General features: G+C 48.2%; 1 protein-coding gene across 3 annotated transcripts in view; it reads left to right on the plus strand.

Annotated features, from left to right (window-relative positions):
* tenm1 (teneurin transmembrane protein 1) overlaps positions 1 to 23336 on the plus strand; it is a 1011052-nt gene that overhangs the window by 831003 nt on the left and 156713 nt on the right. For all 3 annotated transcript variants that reach the window (XM_070882702.1, XM_070882701.1, XM_070882703.1), the window contains 2 exons: positions 11086 to 11205; positions 13780 to 14041. In XM_070882702.1, the coding sequence (XP_070738803.1) occupies positions 11086 to 11205; positions 13780 to 14041 (382 nt within the window). The remainder of the gene's footprint in view (positions 1 to 11085; positions 11206 to 13779; positions 14042 to 23336) is intronic.

A 23336-nucleotide genomic window follows, 5' to 3' on the forward strand; every position in this document is an offset into this window, starting at 1 on the left:
GGAACCGGATCCGCAACCTCACGAATGCGCCTCGGGACCCGACGAGCTGCAGGTCCTTCAGCGCGGCCTTCTTCGCTTCGTACACCGTCCGCAGGGCCGGGTCCTCGACGACTTGACCGAGACGGGATTCCAGGTCGAGCACCTCTTTTTCTCGGCGCCCGACTCCGGCCGCCCGCCTCTTGGTCGACCCCCTCGCGTACTCTTGACAGAAGACGCGGACGTGAGCCTTGCCCACGTCCCACCATAGCCTCAAGGAGGGGAAGCCCCCCTGCTTCCTTCTTCAGTCGGCCCAGAATCGACGGAACGAGTCCTGGAACCGCGCGTCCTCCAGCAGCCGGTTGTTAAAGTGCCAGTACGCGGACCCCGTCCTCGCGCGGAGCGAAGCGAGCTCCGCCCACACCAGGTGGTGGTCCGAACACGGCAACGGCCGCATGGAGGCCGCCGGGACGCAGGAAACGTACGCCCGAGACACGTAAAGGCGGTCGACTCTGGACCATCCTACTCCAGGCCTCACCCAAGTAAAGGCGCTGGAGTCAGGGTGGAGATTTCGCCAGACGTCCACCAAGTCGAAGGACCCGACCAGGTCCCTCAACTTCTCCATCGCCGTCATGCTCTGCGGGGCACCGGAGTGGTCCCTCGCCTCGAGGGTGCAGTTCAAATCCCCCCCGAGGACAATGCAGTCGCCGACGTCGACGGAGCCAAAAAGAGCGGACACTTCTTCGAAGAAGCGCGCCTGCTGCGGGCCGGGCTGAGGGGCGTACACGTTCACGAGATGGAGCGGCACGTCCCCCAGGTGAACCGTTACGTGCAGCAAGCGGCCTGGCACGGGCTCCTCGACCCCCAAGATCTCCGGCTGAAAATGCGGATCCAGCAAGATGGCCACCCCACTAGAAGTGGCGGTGAGGTGGCTCATGCGGACCTCTCCTTGCCATTCCAGGAGCCACGTGGCTTCGTCTCCCGGAACGGTGTGGGTTTCTTGCAGGAAGCACACCGCATATTTCCCCTCCCGCAGGAGCGAAAAATTGTCAAATCTACGACGTGCCCCTCTGCCGCCGTTGATGTTGAGGCTGGCTATGGTTATCTTCATGGCAAAAGCATAGTGCAACCTCTACCTTAACCTATTGTGGGGGAGGGAGCGGAGTCTTTTGTTGACCTCCACTCCTTCAGCAGCCCAGCGAGGAACTTTTTGAGCCGGCGTAGCTCAAGGCCTTGCGCCTTTGATAAGGGCCCGCCCGCGGCCATGGTTTTAGCGGCGGCGCGGACGGAAGCGATGAGCAGCCCCGGCTCGGACCATCTTTCCCGGGCCAGATGGGCTCGGTTGCGGCGACCCTGGCTCTCGACCAAAAAGTCCCGGAGATCCTCTACGGGAATGAGGGGGGACTCAGCAGCGGGCACGAGGAGATCCACCGCCTCACTGGCGATGGACTCGAGATCTTCACCCGTGTCCTCCACCGAGTCCCCGTCCTCCTCCGGGAGGTCGCCGCTAGCAGCCGGCCCGTCGACCGCACGAGGTACGGCAAACGGCCTGGCCGCTCCATCCGGCCCTGGCTCTGCCCCGATCCCACCAGGATCGTCGGCAGAGGAGTCCCCACTGGGCTCTTTTAGAATTGGTGCTAGGTCGGGAAGCGACAGCGGAAGGGGTTCCTCCTCCGCCCCAGGAACCGGGGAACAAGGAGAGACCCGCCCATAGAAAATCCCCAGGCCCTCCAAGCGCTCCAGCTCCAAAGTAGGGGGCGAGGGTGGGTGTTCCTCCCCCTCCCCGCCGCCACCCCCCGGCCCATCGTGTACAGATTCATTAAAAGTGTTAATACTTTGTATTTCTGCCGAGTCGAGCAAATCCCGGGGGAAGTTGGATATTGGCTGGGCGGGCTCAGGTTCGGCCTTTTCGGCCCCGCCCGCCTCAGTCCCCGGGACGCTCGACCCGGCGGCTATGCATTCTTCCGCTGGCCCCAAGCCCCCCACGACAGGCAGATCTTTCACGCCATCCCCAGGAGGCAGCGGCTGGGCAGCCTCGACTGCCTCACCCTCCCCGGGGACAGATTCCTCGTGCCTACGGCGCAGTTTGGGGGCGCCGGTGGGGGACGCGGGACACGCGGCGGGCACCGACTCCTCCGCGGAGGGATGTTGTTCCCCCCCCCGCCTCATTGGAGCGGCGCCTCCTTTTTTTCCTGGGGGGGCACGGAGACAGGGAGACACCCGTGTCTGCCGAGGCCTCCCGCTCCACTCCCCCCTTTTTCTTATCTTGCCCGCGCCCGAACCCCTCTGCGGTATTAGTCAAGGGCTCGGGCACGGGCTCAGGGCACCCCGCGCTCGCCGGTGACGGGGTTGGGCCGAGCGCGGTGAACAGCTTGTCTGGCGCACTAAGGGGACCCGCCTCTCGGTGTTTCGCCTTCTTCTGCGCCTTCTTTCCGGCCGGACGCTCTCCCTCCCCCCCGCCTGAGGCCGTGAAAACAAAGGCCTCCGACGATGCCCGCGCACCCACAGCTCCCGGCACGCGGACGCTACTAGGGGGAGGGGTGGCGGCGGCGCCAGCCTTGTCCGCCCTCGGTGGTTTGGCGGCTTTGGAGGCGGGGCAGTTCTTGCGAACGTGCCCCACCTCCCTACAGGCATGGCACCGCACGCCGTCCGACGTCCAGAAGACACGGTAGGCAGTCCCCTCGTGCACCACATTAAAATTGCCCTCTGTCGTCTCTTCCCGCGCCAGCCAGACAAAGAGCTGGCGGCGGAAGGAGAACACATGGCGCAGGCTGTTCTCCCTGAGGTCGAGCGGTATGGGGTTGATCCCCGACCTTACCTCCCCCAGTTGGTGTAGGTGAGGGAGGAGGAGCTCAGCGGGAACAAAGGGCGGGACGTTTGATAGAATGACCCTCTGCGCGGTGGCCTCGAGAGGGTCCACCGGCAGGAACGCCCCGCCCACCGTGAGCCCCTTTTCAATGGCCAGGGACACTGCCCGCTCCGACCCCAGGAAGAACACGGCCTTCCCAGACATCTTGGAGGCTGCGACAATGGCCGAGGGGCCGACTACCCCAGCCATCGCCCGCACGCACTCCTCAATGCTCATTGTGGGGTGAGTGTAGCTCTTGACCCCGTGTTTCGTAGTTATAAGTCTGAATCTTTACTCGTTGGAGTTCAGAAGGATGAGGGGTGATCTTACAGAAACATTTAAAATAATGAAAGGGATAGACAAGATAGAGGCAGAGAGGTTGTTTTCACTGGTCGGGGAGACTAGAACTAGGGGGCACAGCCTCAAAATACGGGGGAGCCAATTTAAAACTGAGTTGAGAAGGAATTTCTTCTCCCAGAGGGTTGTGAATCTGTGGAATTCTCTGCCCAAGGAAGCAGTTGAGGCTAGCTCATTGAATGTATTCAAATTACAGATAGATAGATTTTTAACCAATAAGGGAATTAAGGGTTACGGGGAACAGGCGGGTAAGTGGAGCTGAGTCCCTGGCCAGATCAGCCATGATTTTGTTGAATGGCGGAGCAGGCTCGAGGGGCTAGATGGCCTACTCCTGTTCCTAATTCTTATGTTCTTATGTTATGAGGGTCGAAGATGTATCCACTTGGCTGAATAAATTGGTAACAGGAAGAAAGCAAAACACAAATAAGAGTCATGATTCTGTTCTTTCCCAATCTCTCTCAACTCTTCTGTTTGTCTGAGTTTTTCATTATCTATTTCACTCAAATTGTCAATAACTGTGATCCACTGCATTTGAACATCTCTGCTTCGCTCAACCTGTGTTTCCCTGAATGGAAGAAAATGTCACACTGGTGTAGTAGAGACTACTCTTCTAAGGTGAACTTTGAAGCTGAGGGACATTTTTTGGACAGCGTAGAGTCAACTTTACTTTGCATCTAATCGTGCCATACCTGACCTACGATTGCTTGATACTGACACTGGTGGTGTTTTGAAACAGAAAATGATCCATTCTTCAACATAAACTTCCTCATGTTGATGAACACTACAGCCTGGATATTAACACGGGCAGGTGAGGTAGGCGGGGGGGCGGGTGGTGGGGGTGGAGGCAGTGTTTCTGATGGGAATCCCAGAGGTCTGGGTTTCACTGCATAATGTTGGAGTTTTCAAGTCTACAGCGTGCGTCTTTTGTCCTTGACTAGTTCCCTGACCCAAGTTTAGCCTGATTGACAGTCTAGGCTTGCAGTCAGCGGGGAGGATTCTGAGCAGGCTGCTGGACCAGGTAGGTCAGATCCACGACCCCAGGCGGGGGGAGTGGGATGTCCGATCCCAGTCGGGGTCCGATCCCCAATCCAGGGAGGGGGGGTAGTCCAATCTTCAACCCTGGGGGGGGCATATTTGATCCTGGAGAGGGTATGCATTCAAGAGAACTTTTTTAGCCAACATGTAGCAAGCCAACATGGGAGGGAGTGGTTCTAGATTTAGTTTTCGGGAATGAAGCTGGGCAGGTGGAAGGGGTATCAGTGGGAGAGTATTTAGGTGCTAGTGACTCAAATTCAATTAGATTTAAGGTAACATAGAAACATAGAAAATAGGTGCAGGAGTAGGCCATTCGGCCTTTCGAGCCTGCACCGCCATTCAATGAGTTCATGGTTGAACATGCAACTTCAGTACCCCATTCCTGCTTTCTTGCCATACCCCTTGATCCCCCTAGTAGTAAGGACTACATCTATAGAAACATAGAAAATAGGTAGTTATGGAAAAGGACAAGGACCAGGGATAAAAGTTCTAAATTGGGGAAAAGCCAACTTTGCTAAGCTGAGAAGTGATTTACGGAAACAGCTACTTGAAGGTAAATCAGTGTCCGAGGAGTGGCAGACATTCAAGGAGGAGATCTGCAGGGTTCAGGCCAAATTTGTAGCCTTAAAGAAAAAGGGTGAGACTAATAAATCTTGAGTCCCCTGGATGTCTCGGGACATACAGGGTAGGATAAAGAATAAAAGGGAGGCTTATGACAGATACTGAGGGCTAAATACTGCAGAATCTCTGGAGGAGTATAGAAAGACCAGGGGTGAGATCAAAAGGGATATTAGGAAAGCAAAGAGAGAGCATGAAAAATTCTTGGCAAGTAAAATCAAGGAAAACCCAAAGATGTTTTATAAATATATTAAGAGCAAGAGGATAACTGAAGAAAGGGTAGGGCCTATTAGAGACCATGAGGGTAATCTGTGTGTGGAGGCGGAAGATGTGGATATTAATGAATACACTGCGTTTGTGTTCACAAAAGAGAGGGATGATGCAGACACTGCTATCGAGGAGGAGGAGTATGAAATATTAGATGAAATAAACATAGTAAGAGAGGAGGTATTAAGGTTTTTAGCAGCTTTGAAAGTGGATACATCCCCAGGCCCGGATGAAATGTATCCCAGACTGTTTAACAAAGCAAAAGAGGAAATAGCAGAGGCTTTGACCATAATTTTTCAATCCTCTCTGGCTTCAAGCGTGGTGCCAGAGGACTGGAGGACTGCTAATGTGGTACCTTTGTTTAAGCAGGGAGAAAGGGATAGACTGAGTAATTACAGGTGAGTCAGTCTAACCTCGGTTGTGGGAAAATTATTGGAAAAAATCCTGAAGGACAGGATAAATCGACATTTAGAAAGACACCGATTAATCAGGGACAGTCAGCATGGATTTTTGTTAAGGGAAGATCGTGCCTGATTAACTTGATTGAATTTTTCGAGGAGGTAACCAGGATGGTTGATGAGGGCAGTGCGAATGATGTAGTGAATATGGATTTTAGCAAAGCTTTCGATAAGACTGGTCACGAAAGTAAAAGCCCATGAGATCCAGGGCAAAGTGGCAAGTTGGATCCAAAATTGGCTCAGAGGCAGGAAGCAAAGGGTAATGGTTGATGGGTATTTTTGTGACTGGATGGATGTTTCCAGTGGGGTTCCGCAGGGTTCGGTACTAGGTCCCTTGCTTTTTGTGGTATACATCAATGATCCAGACTTGAGTATAGGGGGTATGATTAAGAACTTTGCAGATGATACAAAAATAGGCTGTGCGGTTGATAATGAAGAAGAAAGCTGCGGACTGCAGGAAGATATCAATCAACTGGTCAGGTGGGCAGAACAGTGGCAAATGAAATTTAATCCCGAGAAGGGTGAGTTAATGCATTTGGGGAGGGCTAACAAGAAAAGGGAATGCACATTAAATGGTGGGATATTGAGAAGTGTAGAGGAATAAAGGGACCTGAGAATGCATGTCCACAGATCCCTGAAGGTAGCAGGCCAGGTGGACAAGGTTGTTAAGAATGCATATGGAATGCTTACCTTTATTAGCCGAGGCATAGAATATAAGAGCAGGTGGGTTATGCTTGAACTGTATAAAACACTAGTAAGGCCACAACTGGAGTAGTGTGTGCAGTTCTGGTCACCGCATTACAGGAAGGACGTGATTGCACTGGAGAGGATACAGAGGCGATTATGAGGATGTTGCCGGGATTGGAGAATCTTAGCTATGAGGACAGATTGGGCGGGCCGAGTTAGTTTTCCTTGGAACAGAGGAGGCTGATGGGGGACCTCATTTGAGGTGTATAAAATTATAAGGGGCCAAGAGATAGTGGATATAAAGGGCATATTTCCCGTAGCAGAGGGGTCAACAACCAGGGGGCATAAATTTAAAGCAATTGGTAGAAGGTTTAGAGGGGATTTGAGGGGAAATTCTTTCACACAGAGGATTGCAGGGGTTTCAAATTCACTGCCTGAGAGGGTGATAGAGACAGAAACCCTCACCACATTTAGAAAGTACTTGGATGTGCACCTGAAGTGCCGTAACCTTCAGGGTTACAGACCTAGAGCTGGAAAGTGGGATTAGGCTGGATAGCCTGCTCGGATACAATGGGCTGAAATAGCTTCCTTCGCTGATATAAACTTCTATGATTTTGTGGGCTAGATTTTACACATTTTTTGCATGCATAATGCCCACTTAACATTCACTTTACTGCTGAAATGATGTATAACGTCCAGATATCACCCATTTAGCCACAAAATGGAAACTGACGTCTATTTTTCAGACACTTATCGCTGAGGTTTACTTTCCCCATGTATGTAACGCCGGGAAAAAATAATACCATCCGCCCACTTTTTTTGGGTGGAATCATTAGAATGGACGAGACCAACGCCCATAATATTGCCCAGCGTTACTTTCCGTACGTAATTAACGCCTCGATTCAATGATACCGACCACCCACTTTATTTTGGCATAAAGATCACACTTGCCGAAACTAATGCCCAGGAAATCAGCCAGCTTCACTTTCACCACCTCGCACACATCTCTCCCACAATATAACTTGCCCCAAAAAATGCCGGGGAAAAGTGGAACTCACCAGAACTACGCACAGCGGTATGGATGCCATGTTCTAAATCACATGTGGCATCATTTAAAAGGCTGCTCTGCTTCAACTCAGGGGAGTTCAGATGCACTCTGGAGGTCTTTGGAGGTGATGTGAACATCTGAACAAAAATATTTATTATACTGCGGACGTTTGGAATTTAATAGGTGTCTTCATCGGAACATTCGTTCTTTGACCAATCGGTGGGAAACAGAGAGCTATTGGAATGGGGCCTGTCTTTCCTCACCCTCTCCTGATGACCACTTGCATGCTGCAGACTCGAGATGACAGAAGGTACACTCGATAGCATCATGTGCCAATGTAAGACATGACAGACTGATGAGCTGGACCAGACATTACACCCCCCGCAAGTACAGGGAGAAGCAGTCTTACCTCAACTTGCCCAACACTACCTGCCTTCAGAGACTGCGCTTCCACAAAGAGGTTATCAGTGAGGTATGCCAGCTCATAAGGGAAGATCTGCAGCCTGCCGGCACCATCAGTACTGCACTGTCCGTCGAGGTCAAAGTCACCGCGGCACTGTCATTCTACGTGTCGGGTTCGTTTCAGGCCTCAGCTGGCAACATTTATGGTATGTCTCAGCATGCCACACATTGCTGCATTAGACCAGTCACTGAAGCCCTGTACGCAAGCAGGAGGGTCTTGATCAGCTTCCCTATGACCAGGGAGGCTCAGACTGAGAGGGCTCTAGGATTCTACCGAATTGCTAACTTTCCCAAGGTGCAGGGAGCAATAGATTGTATGCACATCGCGATGCGGGCACCTTTTCAGGATGCTGAGGTTTTCAGGAACCACAAGGGATTCCACTTCCTGAATGTCCAACTGGTTGTTGACCACCAGCAAATTATACTGGCGGTGAAAGCTCAATTTCCAGGCAGCATCCATGATGCTCACATCCTGCGTGAGAGCACTGTATCTGACTTGTTTAACAATCAGCCACAAGGTCAAAGCTGGATGGTTGGTGACAAAGTATACAGCCTCACCACCTGGCTGATGACCCCCCCTGCGTGACACTCACACCGAAGCCGAGAAATAATACAACAAGAGCCACAGAGCCACTTGCAATATTGTGGAGAAAACCATTGGAGTGCTTAAGCAGTGCTTTAGATGCCTGGACCACTCAGAAGGTGAGCTCCAATACTACGCTGAGCAGGTAGCTCAATTCGTGGTGGTGTGCTCCATGCTGCACAACTTGGCTATCAGGAAGGGACAAGAATTGCCAGGAGGGTGTGACGGTCCACCTCAGGAGAGGAAGAGGAGGACGAGGAGGTGGACGCTGACCTCGGGCCAGACAATCAGGCTGATGCTAAAGCCATGCCCCCACCCTCCTGTTGACCGCATGAAAGGGCCTGTGATGGCATCATATCTACAAGGCTCTTACACCAGGAGCTCATAAATGAGCGCTTTGCCTGAAAGAACGTTGGTGTTATTTACAAGGCTGACACACTGGTGGATGTGCAGCTCATACATCAATGATGGGCATCACCTTGGTGACAGTTAAAGGTTAAATTGATTGAAGTTAAGTGTAATTATACTCTTTGATGTTAAGGAATCACCAGTGTGTAACGGTGCAGCTATCTGAGCCAATGTGCATCAAGGTTATGTTAAATAAAAAATATTTAAACCGAACATTTCTCTGAAATCACAAGTATATCTGTAAAAACCAACCCTTCCCCCCCCCCCCCACTCCCTCCCTCCCCCCCCCCACCCCCTGGCTTCTCATCCCCACCTCTACCCCTTTCCCTTCCCCTCCTGATTCCAAGCCGCCTGGCCAAGGAAGTCCTCAGGCGCTGCTTCATTGGGGGGTGATGATGGCTGAACCGCTGCTTGGATGGATACGGGAGAGGATGGTCCCAAGGTGGGAATGTGCTCCGAGCCAAAAGCAAGATGTTGCTCCTGGCTTTCATGTGTGGTTGGCAATGGGGGTACGGCACCTTGGGATGCAGTGCTGCGCTCCGGGACCACTGGGAGCCCTTGGCCACTGGTGTTCCTGGCTAACGGGTCCAGGGCCTCCTCCATCCTTTCCATGTTATATATTATTTGTTGGACAAAAACTCGGTGCCAACTATGTTCTGGGTGCTAAATAGGCTTTTTGCTACTGGTGAATCTCCCTCTTGCCTCCCACAACTGCCAAACAAGCACACACCACACCCACACATGCCTTCAGTCCCTCTCTCTCCCTCTCTTTCTGTCTCCTCTTCTGTGCATGTAATGATGACCCCTGACCTCCTGAATTGCGGGAAACGAACGTTGCCAATCTATTGCTAAGAACGGCAACACTTTACGGCAGAAGGTCAGAGAGATTTAACTCTAACGCCCATTTCAGATCGCTCATGGTAACTCCCAATTTTTAAAATGGAGACTAGGGACTTTGAGAATGGGCGACAAGCCGGCAATCTGAAAACCCATTTTTACCGCCCACGCCGTAAATACCGCCCATTTTTGGGCGATCTGCATAAAAGTGAAAAATCTAGCCCTATGATTCTATGATCCCCGACCCAGGGGCTTCTGTATCGGGGGTGGGGGGGGGGGTAAGGTTTGATGGGGTGGGAGAGCGGGCCAGGAGTGAAGCACTCCTGCTCCTCCTGGCCTACAAGGAGTGCTGTCCCCGCCTCACTGCGGCTGCCTACTGTAAAACCTGCAAAGCAGATCAAATCAGAGGCTGCCGGCCTCATTAAAATATTTAAAACATTAAATATTCTTCAACATCCACCCCCTGGGAGCGAGTTGGCTGCCTGTCCCTTGTCCCGCGTCTGTTAAAGCAGGAAGAGGACGGTTGGAGTCAGGTTTGAGATTTTAAAATTTTAACCTCTGAACCCAACCCATCCATTTTTAAGTGTTAAATATTTCACAGGAAGTCTTGAAAAAGAAAAAGCTCTTTTAATTAACTCTCTAACTCAGTACCTTGAGGATACATTTACAAATACAGGTGGTGGCAGCACTTTTGAGCCTGCAGTAATCTAGGCAATAATTATTTTGTGGAGAATTCTAAATGTGTTATTGCCATATCTAACTATTTGTATGACAATTACACATTTTAAATTGTTACAAAGGTCCCAGTGAATTTCTACCTTCATTACTATTTCTGATGCTTCAGACTGTTTAGAAACAACAATTGTATGCCATTAGCAAGGAGCTCCTGACAAGATAAGAGCCTATAAAAGGAAATACTTAACAGAGTTAAGTATAGTTAATCTAATCTCATCTAGGCTGGTTAAGATAAATGCATATGTTACGCAAGCATTCATTTGATTAGAGTATTACATTGAAATGAACCATTCGCAAGCACTCCCATTGTGGAGAAATCTTCATCTTTGTTTAACTGTAATCCAGATATGACATGTAAAGGAAAGAAAGACTTGCATTTATATAGCGCCTTCCATGACCACCGGATGTCTCGAAGCGCTTTACAGCCAATTAAGTATTTTTTGATGTGTCGTCGCTGTTGTAATGTGGGAAAGGTGGCAGTCAATTTGCGCACAAGCAAGCTCCCACAAACAGCAAGGTGACAATGACCACATCTGTTTCTGTGATGAGGGATAAATATTGGCCAGGACAGCGGGGATAACTCCCCTGCTCTTTGTCGAAATAGTGCCATGGGATCTTTTACATCCACCTGAGAGAGCAGACATCCAGAATTATGGTTGATGTGAAGCCCGGTCAGCTTTCTTCCATCAGGAATACAGAATAAATTAATTGCAATTATTTGATCAGTTTTTTTCTGCATGTTTATCTGCATGTTGTCTCGTTTCAGCCGAGTTTGTGTCATTCGAGGACAGGTGGCGGCAATGGATGAAATCCCACTGGTTGGCGTGAACATCAGCTTTTTGCATCATGCTGATTATGGATACACCATCAGTCGTCAGGATGGCAGGTGCAGCACAATGCTTTTTTCTATTCCCTCAGTCAATCTTGCCACTCGATGAACAAAAGACAGGATGCCTATCAATGAGACACAAAAATGAGTCGTGTTTATTAATGGGGAAACATGATGTGAATTTATAACAGGGAAGCTGGAAGAATCATAGATAATGCAATCATTGGTCTCATGGCAAATAAAAGTATTGATTCCTGTTGGCTTTTATACATTGTGTTCATCATCCTGTGGTAAGATGCTAATAAGAGAAATATAGAAAGATGCAAGTGTTTAATCAAATATGAGTTAATTATATCACTTTAATCTATAGTGCCCTCTTGTTGACAGATTTCAAATGTTTAAAATGTCTGTTGTCTAAATTTACAGACTATGACATTTAATAACATTCTGAGTTCTAAAGTAAGCACCGGCTACTTTACCCTTGGGATTTTTTTGAATAAAGAATAATGTTTTTTAATGTCATTTTCAATTGAAGTTGACTACAGTGTGATACCATAAGATGGCAAGAGCCAAGATCTTCCCCTGTCCCCGTGATCAATACCTGAAATAATCTTTTAGTTATGATGATGGTGGCAAAAACTCTGGAATCTTCAATAGACAGGCAATATGACAGCAGGACTATAGATTTCTAAATCTATGAACTTGACTTGTGTGAAAACACTACCGCAGGCTATAAATAGAGCTGGACGGCAGGCCCTGGAACATTGTGGGCAAAGGTGCAGCGAATGAGGATACGGGGTCCAGAAGAGCCGAGGGCTCAGGGGCAGCACGGGCCAGCCCACACTGCAATATTTGTACGCACTAGGTCCCTGCAGCAGAGTGGGTCTCCAACCGTCCTGGTTAACCCTAACCACTGGATAAAGGCCTGTTGAGCCCGTGTGGTGGCTGATGTGCAATGGTCACCACACGTTAAAAAAAATCCACGCACAGGCATCTTCCACCCCCTCAATTGGAGCTCAGGACTCGAACATCGGGTCCTTCATTGAAACATCTGTGAACTCTTGTAGAAGCAAGTTATCCTTGTTCGAGGGACTGCCTATGAAATTAATGAATATGAGATTTCTAAAGAAGGATAAACCAAATGGCTGCCCTCAACTGTGCTTAACTTAATGAAGTTTGTAATTCTAAGACTTTTTAAGTTTCCAATCTGTCAGGCTGTGTGTGAGGGGAGGTACATCCCTATGAAAAGAGAGGTAAATCCAGAAATCAGTCTGCCTACAATTTGCACTTGATGTAATTGCAATCTGACAAGTAATTAGGCTTGAGTGGTCGACAACCATTGGATTTAACTTTTTTTTAAGTAACTCTCAAAGCAAGCAGGATACTTTGGAACTTCTGGCAAATAATTATCCTCTTAATAAATCTTAAATTGATAGTGTTCCCTTCTTTTCATAAGACTTGTTCCACTCTTTGCTCTAATGAGTACATTAAAGAATCCAAAAAGCATAGTCTCTGCCTGTGACATTGTCAGTCGTTCAGTCTATCAAGAACAGGGGAAGAACTGGAACAATCAATTGAAAAGCGAAGCAACTTAAGTTTGACAAGACCGAGATATATATTTTAGTTTGTGAACTGTTCAACATTATAATGTTAATAAAGTTCCATGCTTGACAGACTTTAACAATTGTTCCATTAGTAATTGAGGTGAGGGATCTACCTTAAAATATATAAATAGAGTTAATTGTTTTAAATAATATAGTAGATTTTTTTAAGTGTTAATAACATTTGAAAAGTGTACAAAACAGAGTAAGTTCAATAGCTTTAGACCCACTTCTTTGAATATTAAGTTTTCTTGATGGTTCGATAGATGTAAATGTATTTTTTACTCAGAATCCTTAGAAATGTTGGATAAATGTTAACTGCTTCAAGGAAATTTGTACTAATGTGTATTTGTTTAATCACTTCTGTAGAAGATCAATCTTATACTGAAATCTATCTGTGTGATCTTGTGTTTAACTGCAAAATGTATACAATATATTTAGAAATTGTCCCTTACCATCATCATGTATCCATTTCTATGATAATTGTTAACAGGATCTCTGACAGAAAGACAACTTGTAAGATTCATTGGAGCTAGAATTAGACACAAAATATCATTCTGCCATTTTATAGTTGTCTAAATGTCTAGAGTAGTTTCTGTGCTGCGAGGACACCTGTCAGTGTAAATTGTAAATCTGTTTTCTTGTTACTGCCAAACTTATTTGTTCATAAAAATGTACAGTACTCATAGTGAAGCAAGGAACAACTCAGGAATAGCAAAATGTCTTACTCAAATGAAAGTACAATTGATAATTGAGCAGATTTTCCAGATATTCTTATATTATTATAAGCTAACTGCAAAAAAATCTAAAACTTTTGATGTGGAATAGTGTTTCGCACAGAGTAAATGTTACCATCAAAGGCAAACTTCTAATGACTTCAAAGCTAATTTAGACTTCAATAATCACTTAAAGTGAAATTTATGCCAACTGCAATACTTAGATCATATTCTGATCAAAGTCTGATCCAATTTTACATTTGGTTTCTTCTGGACATTTACTTATTTTGAATTTTTTCTCTCTTTAATACCAGTTTTGATCTTGTAGCAATTGGAGGAATCTCTGTCACACTTGTCTTTGAGCGTGCTCCCTTCATTACTGAAAACAGTACTCTTTGGTTGCCGTGGAACAGATTTGTTGTCGTGGATAAAGTCATCATGAAGAGAGTAGAAACTAATCCTCCTTTCTGTGATGTCAGTAGCTTTGCTACTCTGAATCCAATTGTCCTTCCTTCGCCACTGACGACATTTACAGGATCTTGCCCACAGAGAGGACCAGCCATCCCAGAAATACAAGTAGGAACAGTTGTTTTCAGAATCTTGATGTGTTAGAATAATACCACATTATTGAATTTTTATTTGTGTGGTCAGCATATTGGGCTCAATTTTCCTCAGTTGTCTGTGTCCTTTTTTTTGCCGTAAATTAAAATATCCAAGTTTCCCCAAAGTTTCTGTGCCAGTGTAACTCAGTTAGGTATGATATTTTTAGGTTAGTATTTTTTTGCGTCATAGGGGTCGTCATCATCATCATTGGCAGTCCCTCGAAATCGAGGAAGACTTGCTTCCACTCAAAAAGTGAGTTCTCAGGTGACTGAACAGTCCAACACGAGAATAACCGTCTCTGTTGCAGTTGGGACAGACAGGCGTTGGAGGAAAGGGTAGGTGGGGAGTCTGGTTTGCCGCACGCTCCTTCCGTTGCCTGTGCTTGTTTTCTGCATGCTCTCGCCGATGAGACTAGAGGTGCTCAGCGCCCTCCGGGATGCTCTTCCTCCACTTAGGGTGATCTTTGGCCAGGGACTCCCAGGTGTCGGTGGGGATGTTGCACTTGCTTTGGGAGTCTTGTGTCCGGCATGCAGACAATGTGGCCTGCTTAACGGAGCTGGTCAAGTGTGGTCAGTGCTTCGATGCTGGTGATGTTGGCCTGATCGAGACCACTGACGTTGGTGCGTCTGTCCTCCCAGGGGATTTTCAGGATCTTGCGGAGGCATTGTTGGTGGTATTTCTCCAGTGATTTTGAAGTGTCCGCTGTATATGGTCCACATCTCGAAGCCATACAGGAGGGTGGGTATCACGATAGCCCTGTAGACCATAAGCTTGGTGCCAGATTTGAGGGCCTGATCTTGGAACACACTCTTCCTCAGGCAGCCGAAGGCTGAGCTGGCACATTGGAGGCGGTGTTGAACCTCGTCGTTGATGTCTGCCCTTGTTGATAGTCGGCTCCCGAGGTATGGAAAGTGGTGCACATCGTCCAGGGCCGTGCCGTGGATCTTGATGATGGGGGGGGGGGCAGTGCTGTGCGGCGGGGTCAGGTTGCTGGAGGACGTTTGTCTTATGGATGTTTAATGGAGGGCCCATGCTTTTGTAAGCCTTGCTGAAGATGTTGACGATGACTTGGAGTTCAGCATCTGAATGTACGGACACGCAAGCGTCGTCCACGTACTGTAATTCGACGACAGAGGATGGGATGGTTTTGGATCTGGCCTGGAGGCAACGAAGGTTGAACAGGTTCTCACTGGTTCTGTAGCTTAGTTCCACTCCAGCGGGGAGCTTGTTGAGTGTGAGGTGGAGCATTGCAGCGAGGAAGATCGAGAAGAGGGTTGGCGCACTGATGTAGCCCTGCTTGACCCCGGTTCGGACGTTGATTGGGTCTGTGGTGGATCCGTTAGTCAGAACCAAGGCTTGCATGCCGTCGTGGAGCAGGCAGAGGATGGCGACAAACTTTTGGGGGCAGCCGAAACAGGGGAGGACGCTCCATAGTCCCGCGTGGTTAACAGTGTCAAAGGCCTTTGTAAGGTCAAAAATGGCCATGTACAAGGGTTGGTGCTGTTCCCTGCATTTCCTTTGCAGTTGTTGTGCCATAACGATCATGTCCGTTGTACCCCGTAGTGGGCAGAATCCGTACTGTGACTCCGGGAGGAGCTCCTCAGCCACATGGAGAAGACGGTTGAGGAGGATTCTAGCGATGACTTTCCCAATGGTTGACAACAGGAGATTCCTCTGTCAGTGCCACAGTTGGACTTGTCCCTTTTTTTAAAGATAGTCATGATTACTGCATCTCTGAGATCTCCCAGCATGCTCTCCTCCTTCCAGATGAGAGAGATGAGGCAATGCATCCGTGCCAATAGTGCCTCTTCGCCATACTTTAGTGCCTCAGCAAGGATTCCATCCACTCCCAATGCCTTGCTGTTCTTGAGCTGATGGATGGCCTTTTCTCCCTCATGCAGGGCTGGGGTTTTGCTGAGATGGTGGCGGGTATCATGCTGCGGGATGGAGTCGAGGACACTCGTGTCAAAGGCAGAGTCGCGATTAAGGAGATCTTCGATGTGCTCCTTCCAGCGGGTCCTGGCTGTCTCGGTGTCCTTGATGGGTGTCTCCCTGTTCTTGGCCAGCAGTGGAGTGGGCCTTGGGTGCTTGGGCCATAGGTGGACATGACTGCTGTGAAGAATCTTCGCACATCCATGTCTGCACCAGTTTTTCACATTTAAGCAAGTTTGGCCAACTTACATTTTTCCCAGGACGGCGGATCCTCGGACCACTCCCAAATCACCTTCTGGGCACTTAACAAAAACCCGCGCACATTAAAAATCGGCACAGAAAGGCACCATTGTTTATATGCGAAGTTTTGGAGGGAGTCAAGAAGACAAGAGATATGCATCATGAAGCTTAATTTTTTCAAAGTCAAAAGGGAGAAAATGGAAGTCGAATGCAATTCTTTAACTATTGAGTTTTTTCAAAGTACCACACCACCACCAAACGTCTCCTCACTGGGCTTGAGGGTCGGAGCGTTGGCTGGCAGAATCGCGCACTCGCCCGGACTTGGCTTCAAAAGAAGCCCGGGGAGGGGGGGGGTTGAAGCCGAACTGAAGGGATGAGAACCCTTAGACATATAGTAGCTTCAAAAGAAGGGATTGGAGGGGTGGTGGATGCTGATGCTTGCTTCCAAATAATCTTCTGCTTGCTCGACGATACTTTTGTCTCCATACTAAGCAAGACTATTGCGCAAACGCAAACCATGGTGTTGTCCATACTAGGGAGTCGATCTTGGGAGGAGAGAGACAGGAAAGAAGCTTTAAATCTTTTATCCTGCAATTTTGAGCTTTTTGCAAAGCTACAATTTAATTATGGGGGCAATATTGACAATGCCATATCTCGTGCAAGCCTTCTGCATGATGGTGCTGTAGAGGAGACAATTGATGAGACATCATCGCATGAGGAACCTCAGAGCACGTAGGATGATGAGCAGGAGGCCTTGCCCACATCGGGTAGATCGAGACAGGCGTTCATACCTGCACCTGAGTGATGCAGATTGTGTGAGAAAGCTGTGTTTGCAAAGAAGTTGTAACCGAGATCTGTGAGTTAGTAAAAGCAGACCTGCACCCAAGAAGTGTCAAGCGTCAGTTGAAGTAACGGTTACAGCTGCACTTTCATTTTATGCATCTGGATTATTCCAGGCCACAACTGGGGATGTGTGCACCATTTCTCAACAGGCAACACATATCTGCATTCGGAAAGTGACTGCTGCACTCTATGCCCGGAGGAATGACTACATAAAGTTCCCCATGACCGTCTAGGCAATGCGTGACAGGGCTGTGGGCTTCTCCAGGATTGCTGGTTTCCCAAAGGTACGGGGCTGCATTGATTGTACCCACATCGCTTTGCGAGCACCTTTGGAGGATTCCAAGATGTACAGAAACAGAAAAGGCTTCCACTCCGTGAATGTGCAGCTCGTCTGTGATGACATGCATCGCATCATGTCAGTTGATGCGAGATACCCTGGGAGCACCCATGATGCATTCATCCTATGCGAGAGCGCTATATCTGCCATGTTTCAGCAGCAGCCAGAAGGGCAGAGCTGGCTACTGGGAGACAAAGGGTACAGCTTTGCCACCTGGCTCATGACGCCATACTCGTAGCCCGGACGGAAGCTGACCGGGAATATAACATGTCGCACATTGCGATGCGCAGCATTATAGAGAGGACCATTGGCATCTTGAAATAGCGTTTCCGATGCCTGGACCATTCCGGAGGCTACTTGCAATACTCCCCTGAGATTGTCAGTCAGTTCACTGTTGTGTGCTGCATGCTGCATAACTTAGCCACCATGAGGCAGCAGCAGCTGTTGGTAGAAGACCCATCTCAGGGCAGAGGAGGGCGGGCCGTTGTGCCCCTTTAACGATTGCGCGAGCCTTGTGCCAACAGCTTATCCATGAACACTGTGCTGCCTGAGGGCTCAGCAGCAACTATTCCACATGGACCATGTTTACTGTTTGGGCCTGTTCCATAACGTTGTGTTGTGTCAATGGAACAAATAATGGAAATGATTCTTCTTTAGTTCAAAATGTTGTGTTAATAATGGAACGAATAATGGAATGATTCAGTTATAATTTAAAATATATTTTATTCAAAAGTTTAACATACACTTGTTTGTACTTAACTTAACTTTAATAAATATATTCTGGTATCAAACTTTAAAGATTTAAGTTAAGATCACTTACAAACTTTAAGATCACTTACAAACTTCAAGATCAATTACAAACTTTTAAACTTGTAAATTTACATCACTTCCAAAACATGTTTAATTTGAGAACAGTAACAACAACAGCAAAGAAAGGCTGCACCCATCTCTCTTCCACCTTATTCTAAGACCGCCCGCTGCGCTTGGTCTTGGTGACTTCACCTCTGCCCGCAGCCGTTGGCGCAGTGTTTCTCGGGTTGGTACCAAGCTTATTCTTTCGAGCATCTCAGGTAATGCGCACTTCTTGATGGGGGGGCTTGGGCAGACGTTAATGTGGAAGACCTGGCTTGGGGCTCTTCAGAGGCTGGTCTGGGGATTGGAGTGGCAGTTGATTCCGTCAATGGCCGGGGGATCTGTGCGTGTTCCCTTATTGCAGCAGCTAACTCCGACATTCCCTCCCTCGTGCCCTGACAGTGTCTCAACTACCTTCGACATTCCCTTCCTCATGTTCACCGACACTGTATGAGCTACGTGCGACATTCCCTCCCTCATGAAGCCCGGACAGTGTTCCCATTTCTCATGAGTGTTGTTACTTCTCCTGACAGTCCCGATACCTCATCACCCATCCCACTGATGGTGTCCAGGAGTGATCGTATAAGGTCAATGCTCTCCGCGCTCGTTGCCATCATCTGAACCGCATCTATTAGATCCTGCCCTCAGGAGAGCGCTGTCGAGCTCTTCTTTCCCTCCTCACCCTGGGTGTGGCTCGCTGCATCCCACTGCGATCCGCAGCCTCGGACAGTGGGGCCCTGGGTATGGCTGTTGCATCCTTCGGGGAACTGCAGCCTCGGATAATGGGCCATGGGTGTGGCTTGCTGCACCCCACTGGAACCCGCAGGCTCGGACTGTGCGAAACCATGAAATGTCCCAACACTCATACCACTCGGGAAAGAGGCTGGCACCTCAATGGGCGGCACCAGCACCTCCTCCAGAGTGAGTGCAACAGTGGTGGCTTCATCCACCCCCCTCCCCCTGCCCCTCACCATGCTCTCGGTCTGGAAGGTGGGATTGGAAAATGTTCTCCTCTTCAGGCTTGTCTGCGTCTGCATCTTCTGCATCAGCTTCAGCCTCGTTAGGGTTAGCATCAAGTCTGCAAGATATAACAGAACAGACAAATGGCTAGCAGCAGAGGAGGGGGCAGGGTGGCATGAATAGGCTCACACAGCGCAGGCAACAGGCTCATTTAAAGGACCGTGATGAATGATAGCACGTTGCATCAAACGAAGCGTAGCTGAGGGAGACATCCCCATGAACCGAAGCATGGCTAGCCCGCGCAGTACTAGACTTTTAGCAAAGCCAGAATGTTGAATTTGCAGGATTTACCCTCTCCCTCGAGTGTGGGCCCAACTTGTGCAGTGGTGGTTGCTTTTCTCCAAGCAGGACCCATCAAAGCAGCGACCCTGTCTTCCGAGGGTGTCAGTGGGTGCAGATTTGCCGGGCCTCCTCCTGTTCGAGTTCTTTCTCTTTTGTTGTGTGCCAACTTACTCTGCAAAGATGAAAATATAACTTTAGCGAGGGTGTCTTTCTGCTGGGTGGGACATGCAGATGGTCACATTTACAATTGCAATTCCAGTGAATAAATGAAAATATTAATTACACTAACTACTTGACCACGGTCCTGCCACTTCTTTTTGCACTGGCCTCCAGACCTCAGGGTGGTCACCATTGCACAGTGATCTTCTGCAAGTTGGTTCTATTGTTTACAGTAACGAATGCCTCCACTTCATCCTGTAAGAAATTCTTGGTCCTTGAGCCACGTTGCATCTTGTATTGCAGCTCCGATTTTTCCACTGAGAATTAAAGTTCTCACACAACTGGCTCTTTAAAAATGACCGATTGCAGACCGGGAGGTATATTGGGTATGCGCGCCCATGGCAGTCACATAGAAAACGTTTTTTTTCCCCCACGCATGCACAAAAGGGGGGGGGCGGGCGGGCATTGCTTTTTCGGCGCAGACATCAGGCTGCATGGCGCCAATTTCAAAAATTAGAACGGGGGAACTTATTGGTTACTTTTTTTGGAGTAGTCGGGGACAAAAAGAATGGTCGTAACTCTTGAAATACGCCAAAAAACAGCATTGGGGAAAATTGAGCCCATCATATTTCAGCATTAAAATGTTGAGTAGGTTGGTGTGGTAAACGTTCAGGTGCAAGGAAGAATCTAAATGCGTACATCAGTCGGATAGCAGCTATTACTCAGTTTGTCTATTCCTGCAGAATATCCAAATACCTTCTGATAAGTAGTACAAATTGCATTTTCCTACTTCATAGCAATGTAGAATATTGAACCATGAGAAAGTATGCTAGTTCTCACACCAAGGCAATCTAGTCCTTTACCTTCTTCATATAGGTTGAATTTATGTCAGCAGACGAGTTGCAATAGGCAAACACTGTTTATTTGAAAATGTGCAGAGTGGAATTCAGTAAAGAGGGAGTTAAGCTCCCTGGGCAAGCAAATAATGATCCAGCTCTAGAATGGGCTATACAGCTATTTCAGGATAAAATGTATTTATTCTTCAATCCCAGAGTGTTTTTCTGTTGGTATGCTATTCTCTCACTGCAATTAAGAGTTTATGGCCGAGATTTTGCAGGGCGATAGGTGGCGTGTCGGGTGGGAAAGAGTTTATTTTCCCCATTGGGTCGGGACCCTGTTGTCAATCCACCTCGTGCCTTTCCAATGTCAGGTCTATCAGCACTGAGCAGACCTGACATGCAGCAGCGGGGGGCCCAATTCAGGTCATTATGACCTTGTTTAGAGATCATTAAGAATACATTTGAGCTCTCCTTTTGATTTTAAGTGCTTGCCCATGGGGTTCTCATTGCTCAGGGATCACGTCCGTTCAGCTGAGGCGGGAGTTTAGTGATCATTGAATCTGTTGAGTTGACAGCTTCAAATATAAATTAAAGCTCCCACCTTACAGAGATATCTTCTCTTAGCCACAAGCTCTTCCTCACTGCATTTCCACAACACATTCACCATGCTACAAGTCTCCATCCAGTCTGACATCATGACCTCTCCCACCATTGACAAATCGCTTCTGTCATCTCTACTTCACCTGCCATCTCTTCCATCAGCAAGGGTGCCCTTTATACTCTCTCACCTTGGTCCTCAGAATCCCACTACGATCAGCCCCACCATGATCATTTCCAACACCAGCAGCACCAGGCACACCAGCAGTACTGACAACATCAACCTTCTTCGCAATCAACTGATTCTGCACAGGACATGGATTCAGCATCTGTCTGGGAGGCCAGAGATGGCCTTACTATGGCCAGATTTGCTTTACTTGATGTTGTACACCCTGGCTGCCATTAGGTTGGCACCACCCCACACCAACACCTTAAAGAATCCCTACAATGCCCAAGCCATTCCTTTCACACTCATCACCATTGCGGGCGGAGGGGGGCGGGGGGGGATGGGGAGATACCGCTATGTCTCACCATTCACTGCAACTCGCTAAGCCACTCCTAAAGGTGCACACAATTCTGTTCAAGAAAGCAAAGTGTTGAAAATAAAGGTTTCAATGTTTGACACCACATTAAAAAAAATGTACATGAACATTGCACAAAACACCCAAGTGCCTACCCTTGTGTGTTGTTAGTTACTATGGTTGCACTAGGATGAGGGTGAGTGTGGCTAGTGAGATGGAGATGTGATCATGCAGATGGAAAGGGATGGGTGGAAGTGCAAGGTAAGTAGGAGTGAGTAATGATGTGCAGGAGTCGGGTAGGGAAGGCAGATTAATGGAGATGTGATGAGAGGCCAAGCAGGTTGAGGTTGAGTGTGGCTTTGCATAATATTTTGTGATCCACTGAGATCATTGAAACATTTGCGGTACTGCAGCCAGGTCCTCCTGACCACATCCCTGCTTGTGCCCTCCTGTGCAATGTGCAACCAGGCTGTGTTGAACTCCTGGAGAGGTCTCTTCCACCCATGGGAAGGGAAGAGAACCTCCCTGCATGCTGTGACTCCTTCCATAAGCATATGGAGGGAATCATGGGAAAGCCTGGGTTCAGCTGTGCACCTTTGTCCATGTTTGCAGCACCTCAGTGCTGTGGAACACTGACCGTACAATTTTTTTTAACTTGGACTTGTCCCTTTAAGGAAAGCGGCTAATGATGCATCATCAAATGATGTCAACAGATCTACTTCCTCTAATTGGCCAGAAAGGCGCTGGGTGGGCTTAACAAGTCCTATCAAGGTAAACTTATTTAACAGAGTGGTCAGGACCTGCCACCAACATCACCCACCTCGTACCGGCTGCAATCCCGGGCCAAATGCCCCTCCCCCCCCCCCTCCCGCTGCTGGGGTCCTGCTGCAATCCCGGGCAATCCTCCCCCCACGCCCAACCCTCCTCTCCCCTGCCACTGCAAGCCCTGGCAATGGAACTTCAACTCACAAGGGGAGCTTCAGCTCTCGGTGTGTCTCTCGTCACCCTGGCAACCTCAGCTTTTGGCGTAGGTTTGAAACTCCACTCCCAGATTTAACTTTGGGTACCGTAACGTCAAAATGAAATTTTATTTTGGCGAAAGTTCCAACTTTTCTTTTCGGCGCAATTGGGCACAAAAAAAATCGTCTGTTAATCCTCCTGGGCGCCAAAAACCTCCGCAAAGAGGAAAATTGAGCCCCCTGAATCCTTTACTGTGAGTGCAAAGAGGGAAAGAAAGAACTCAGCACTCCCAAACCATTTCATAGCCAACAAAGTACTTTTGAAGTGGAAAATATATGGAAATACAGCAACCAATTTGTCACCGCAAAATTCCACAATGAGAAATGATCTTATAATCTATTTTAGTGATGTTGGTTGAGGGATAAATGTGAGCCAGGTCATCAAGAAAACTCCCCTGCTCTTTTTCAAATAATGTCATTGGATCTTTCATAGGGCCTCATTCAAAAGACAGCACCTTCAATATTGCAGCATTCCCTCAGTATGGTTAGTCTAGGTTATGCACTCAAGGCTCTAGAGTGGGGCTTGAACTCACAACCTTCATGACTTAGAGTAAAAGGTGCTACCACTGAGCCTAGTTTTGTTCACCATGGCTGGAGCAGCAGTATAATCGGACAGAAATGCAACAG

This window comes from Pristiophorus japonicus, chromosome 6 (assembly GCF_044704955.1).
Source record: "Pristiophorus japonicus isolate sPriJap1 chromosome 6, sPriJap1.hap1, whole genome shotgun sequence".
Classification (NCBI taxonomy): Eukaryota; Metazoa; Chordata; class Chondrichthyes; family Pristiophoridae; genus Pristiophorus; species Pristiophorus japonicus.